The sequence below is a fragment of the Chaetura pelagica genome, unplaced genomic scaffold (genome assembly GCF_000747805.2).
Source record: "Chaetura pelagica isolate M959 unplaced genomic scaffold, ChaPel_1.0 scaffold583, whole genome shotgun sequence".
NCBI classification, from domain to species: domain Eukaryota; kingdom Metazoa; phylum Chordata; class Aves; order Apodiformes; family Apodidae; genus Chaetura; species Chaetura pelagica.
This window is the reverse complement of record NW_009952719.1, coordinates 625,083-630,406: the sequence shown is the minus strand read 5'-3', so window position 1 is coordinate 630,406 and position 5,324 is coordinate 625,083. Positions and strand designations below refer to the sequence as shown.

The window sequence follows — 5,324 nt, the reverse complement described above, 5'->3', positions numbered from 1 at the left end:
TACAGGCTGTAAGATAAGTCTCTCTTACCCTATAAATGCTCATCTTCATAAAGTGAACCAGATCCAATCAGGGAGACAGAAGTGAATTCAAAGCCCAGGGGTCAAAGCATCAATTTGGATGAAGGAAAGCCAAGGTCAGGCCTCTGGCTTGAACAGGTAACTCTTCCAACCTCAGCCACCATGTTTTGAAGATGCACACTGCCCACTCTTCAACCAGAAATCCCAGTGTGCATCTGAGGAAACCCTCCTGTCAAAAGTGGTATTTAGGTTCCTGGGGAAAAACATCAATGCCAATTTCAAGTGGCTTTCAAACATCTTTTTTCCAGCTTTTCCATCATATTCCCAGTTTCCCCTGCAGTGCCCCACTACCCCAGATACTGTGGCAGACTCTGGGTTCAGATGCACTGAGCTGAACCAGGGATGACACCTTTAAGGGCAGCAGAAACACAGAGTCTTCCCTACAAATCAGGTTCTGGTCCCTGCTCCCTTCAGATTGCCAAAACCAGCAAGTCCAGAGAGTTTGCAGATTGCTGCAGTAAAACACCCTCTGCATTTGCTGCTCTTATTTTTACAAGTTACTTACAGCTTGGATAAAGTACTTGACAATCTCAAGACATGCTGTTTGGTCTCAGGCTGGCTCCACACTCTGTCTGTGTTTGGGCCAAGAAGCACAGCAGAGGGAATTTTGGCATTCTGCAGAAAAAAAAAAAAAAGCAAACAGGGTCTACCAGCCAGAAAACCACTTACTGGAGAGTCTTGATGGGGCTTCTCACAATGGAGAGTGTTGGTGGCTCAAGGGGGAGCTAAAAGCAGTAGCTGGAGGGGCTGGGTGGGGATTTAACAGCAAGGGATTAAAAAGAGGGGCAAAAAATCAGAATTGTTTCACACTGGGGGCTGTGTCTTTGGGTATCTTCACAGAGCACCTAGTCCTGCAAGGTGCCAGTGCTGATTACAGCTTCTGGACACTACTGAAAAATAAGTTATCAATACCTTATTAAATAAGTTATTAGAAGGAATTAGAAGAGGAACAAAAGAACGACCTACCTAAAAGAAATTCAAAGCCCAGGGGTCAAAGCATCAATTTGGATGAAGGAAAGCCAAGGTCAGGCCTCTGGCTTGAACAGGTAACTCTTCCAACCTCAGCCACCATGTTTTGAAGATGCACACTGCCCACTCTTCAACCAGAAATCCCAGTGTGCATCTGAGGAAACCCTCCTGTCAAAAGTGGTATTTAGGTTCCTGGGGAAAAACATCAATGCCAATTTCAAGTGGCTTTCAAACATCTTTTTTCCAGCTTTTCCATCATATTCCCAGTTTCCCCTGCAGTGCCCCACTACCCCAGATACTGTGGCAGACTCTGGGTTCAGATGCACTGAGCTGAACCAGGGATGACACCTTTAAGGGCAGCAGAAACACAGAGTCTTCCCTACAAATCAGGTTCTGGTCCCTGCTCCCTTCAGATTGCCAAAACCAGCAAGTCCAGAGAGTTTGCAGATTGCTGCAGTAAAACACCCTCTGCATTTGCTGCTCTTATTTTTACAAGTTACTTACAGCTTGGATAAAGTACTTGACAATCTCAAGACATGCTGTTTGGTCTCAGGCTGGCTCCACACTCTGTCTGTGTTTGGGCCAAGAAGCACAGCAGAGGGAATTTTGGCATTCTGCAGAAAAAAAAAAAAAAGCAAACAGGGTCTACCAGCCAGAAAACCACTTACTGGAGAGTCTTGATGGGGCTTCTCACAATGGAGAGTGTTGGTGGCTCAAGGGGGAGCTAAAAGCAGTAGCTGGAGGGGCTGGGTGGGGATTTAACAGCAAGGGATTAAAAAGAGGGGCAAAAAATCAGAATTGTTTCACACTGGGGGCTGTGTCTTTGGGTATCTTCACAGAGCACCTAGTCCTGCAAGGTGCCAGTGCTGATTACAGCTTCTGGACACTACTGAAAAATAAGTTATCAATACCTTATTAAATAAGTTATTAGAAGGAATTAGAAAGGGTGCAAAACAACGACCTACCTAAAAGAATGTCCTTCCTAGAGCTTGAGCTCTAGCTCAACCACCAAAATCGTTTGTCCCAAAGGAGATGCAGGGATAATGAACAAAGTGCAGGTAAAAACCACCACTCTGCAGTCAGATAGCACCTCTCAAGTAAAGATCTGAAAGTGCATAACACAGATGGCTCAGCTCCATCTCCCCAGTTCACAGATGGGGATTTTAGGCACAGAGTTAGAGCGACGTGACTTGCCCAAGGTCACGTAACAAGTTGGTGGAAGAGCCAGGAATCCCAACTCTGATGAATCACTAGAATATGCTTCTCCCTAACAGTGTGAAGAGTCACTCTAGCTGTCAAGACTGTACAGGACACTGAACATGAAGATCTAGTGTTATCTTTTCTGCCAAGATCCTACCAGTGCTGAGTTAGTTAGCTATGAACATTACTATTTACACCTGCACTGCTGGACTAGTTCTGTTTAGTCTGTAAAATTAGCCCTTCTTTCACTCCTATCATTTAACATATCCTGACGTACACGCTGAGCCAGCCTCTGCCAGGCCAAACACTGCAGGTCCAATGAATCCATGGCATAGCTCCATGGGTTTCCATGGATTTATGCCAGGGATAAATTTGGCTCCAGAATCGCTAACGTGCATTGGCTCCTCTCCTGACAGTGGCATTTCAGGCACCATCCCCTCCTTGCCAGCCAGTGATCTCGAGGAAGTCTTTACTCAGCATCCAGTCAGTGGCTTTTCAGGTGTCCATTAGTTTTCAAGAATAACTCCTCACTCCTTCGACTCCTCCAAGCATGGTACTTCTTCATGCTCTTCCTCCGGGCGAAGCGACAGATGCTGACCATGAAGACCCAGGACACTGCGTACATGATGACACCCCCCAGCTTAATGTACCACCTGGGCTTGGGAGAAGCAAGCTCACAGTACATCAGCCAGGCCCCCACTCCAATCCTCACCCCGGTGAAGAGGACCACAAAGAAGAAATCCACCAGGTCGCCCGTGAAGCTGTGGTAACAGCCCATCTCCTTCAGAAACCAGCGGGCCTGCAGCAGCGGGTTGGTGATCTCACTCCCAAAGATGACAGCATTGACCTCTGCAGCTGACTCCCCCAGGGCCAGCGAGGCTGTGATGCCCACGATGCTCACCAGGTGGTGGGCCAGCATCAGGGCACCCTCTGCCTGGAAGTACACACACCAGCAGAGGTCGAAGAGGAAGTAGCCCAAGCTAAGGCACAGCCCGTGTACCTGAAGAGTTGTGTTTGGTGATCCTGAAACACAGAGACACCAGACACAGCTTTAAAGCATGGAGACAATAAGCAGGCAGGATCCTAGACAAGGAAAGGGCGTTCACCTTCAGCACAGGCAGGCTGATTTTAGTGTATGCTGATCACAGCTCAGCTGGAGAAGTCAGGCAAGTCACAGTGCTGCTGTTGTCAGTCTGACAGCTGCACACACGTCATGGCCACACAACGTGACCACAACACTCTGCCAGACTGCAGCTGGGCAGAGCCATTACACCAGCAAAACACAGTACCAGTCTCTCCATTTCTCTAGTACTTTCCATCACAAAGCAGCTCAGCTATTGTTACCATCATCATTTCCCAAGTGGGCTGGACACTGAGGTGGTAGGAACCTCACTTTGTGCCATCACCCGACTTGGGACGACACCTTGAATCACAGAATGTTAACTTTCATTACTTACCTGGGTGACTCAGAGGCCAGGGGCCATCAATAAAGCCAATGTAAGCAGAGAGACAGGTAGCAAGGATGCCATGGGTCAGTGTGACCAGCCTGCAGCTCCACTCGTAATTCCGGTGCCTGTAGCGACGGCAGAACCAAGCGTAGAGAGAGAGCCAGACCAGCAGGCTGCAGGCGACCCGCAGGGGCAGGGGGAACAGCATCCTGGCCCAGAAAGACAAACCTCATCAGCAGGTCCAGCCTTCAGCAGTGCTGGCACAACCCAGTGCAGCTTCTCACTAGTAACCCCCCCACATGGCACCCGCACCTCCCCTGCGCAGGGCACTGGCTGCTCCTTCCCCTGCAGTTTGAGGAGTAAAAACCACCCAGCTCTCATCACTGCACACTTCATCTTTGCTGGCATCAAGAAGCTCCAAACCATTTTGATGGGAAAGGGTGAGAAGCTATGTCTATAAATCTTGTTTTTCAGCTGTATTTCCTTCATACTCCTTTCCCTCACTCCCTGTGCAACACAGAAGATCTCAAACCAGCAAAAGACATGCAGCCAGAACGTACCTGCAGTGCATAAACATCTGCTGAGGACACTGCTCTTGTTACTAAAACCCCCCCAAAATACTCCAATATCTACATCTGATTCATATTGATAGTCCACCTCCATCAAACCCCTGCCTCACTATTCCTGAGCCTTCAGAAAAGTGCATCAAAAGGCGTTGAGTCGCACTCTGGGATACACAAGTTTCCAGTTGTGCAGCAGCCAAAGCTCCACTGGTCCTTCTGGTACCTGCTGACCAGCTCACTGGGTTCACACCCAGGGCTGGGGAACACCTCAAGGACTGCACCTGGTGAGGAGTCAGAGTTGCCATACCCGACCTTCCTGCTCAGCCTGTTGCAGGGAGACTTAAAAGGCTGGGTAAACAAAACCCTGATGGTATAATGGACCTCAGGGACATGGAGGAATGAAACAAGGATGTGAGTAACTGCTCTGACCACGTGTTTCCACTACCAGCCCTGACAGCTGAGGTCCATTTGTATCCAGAGTCAGGGCAGTTAAGGCAAGAAGAATTCTGACGTGTCAAAAGGGTTTGAGCACCTGGACAAGCCTGGTAGAAGAAACAGGAACGACCTTTTAAATCTTTTGAAACGTTTTCCACAGCTGTTCATGGAAAAAGATGCTTCTGCAGTGCCTGGAAACAGAAATGAGGCCTTCCTGCCAACTGCACAGCCAAGCTCAACGTTTGTGCTGCCACAGAACAACAGGCACTGCACCTGTGCAAGGTGACTGTCCCTACCCTCTGCAAAGGGAAAAACCAGCAGTGATCCCCTTATTATTTGCACCACGAGCAGCGGTGGGGGCCACACATGAAAGCAGGCTCAACAATTCTTACACGTGCCTAAAAATCCAGCCCAGCACAGCCCAGCTTCCCCCTCCCAAAAGGTTTAGAAACCAACCGGGCATCTCCAGCAAAGCACCGGTATTTCCTTCCCCGGCTCGGGCTGGGTTTGTTTGCTTGTGTTTCTTAGTACAAACGGGAACACGGAGGAACCCAGAGATCCCAACCAACGTGCCCCAACCCACGGACACAGCCCACGGACACAGCCCACGGACACAGCCCACCCAGCCGGG

At 49.2% G+C, this 5,324-nt stretch overlaps 1 protein-coding gene across 1 annotated transcript; it reads right to left on the bottom strand.

Annotated features, from left to right (window-relative positions):
- Positions 1 to 2,731: 2,731 nt before the first annotated feature.
- On the bottom strand, positions 2,732 to 3,903 carry LOC104386073 (transmembrane protein 136-like). The gene is made up of 2 exons (XM_009994606.1): positions 3,705 to 3,903; positions 2,732 to 3,270 (listed from the first exon to the last, which is right to left on the bottom strand). The coding sequence occupies exons 1-2, from the start codon at positions 3,901 to 3,903 to the stop codon at positions 2,732 to 2,734; spliced, it is 738 nt and encodes a 245-aa protein (XP_009992908.1).
- Between the last annotated feature and the right edge of the window lie 1,421 nt (positions 3,904 to 5,324).

Excerpts from the sequence above, each read along its gene's own strand:
- LOC104386073 (XM_009994606.1), bottom strand. The coding sequence starts at position 3,903 with ATGCTGTTCCCCCTGCCCCTGCGGGTCGCCTGCAGCCTGCTGGTCTGG. Across the intron at positions 3,271-3,704 it reads CTGGCCTCTGAGTCACCCAG|GATCACCAAACACAACTCTT; the intron begins GTAAGTAATGAA and ends TCTGTGTTTCAG.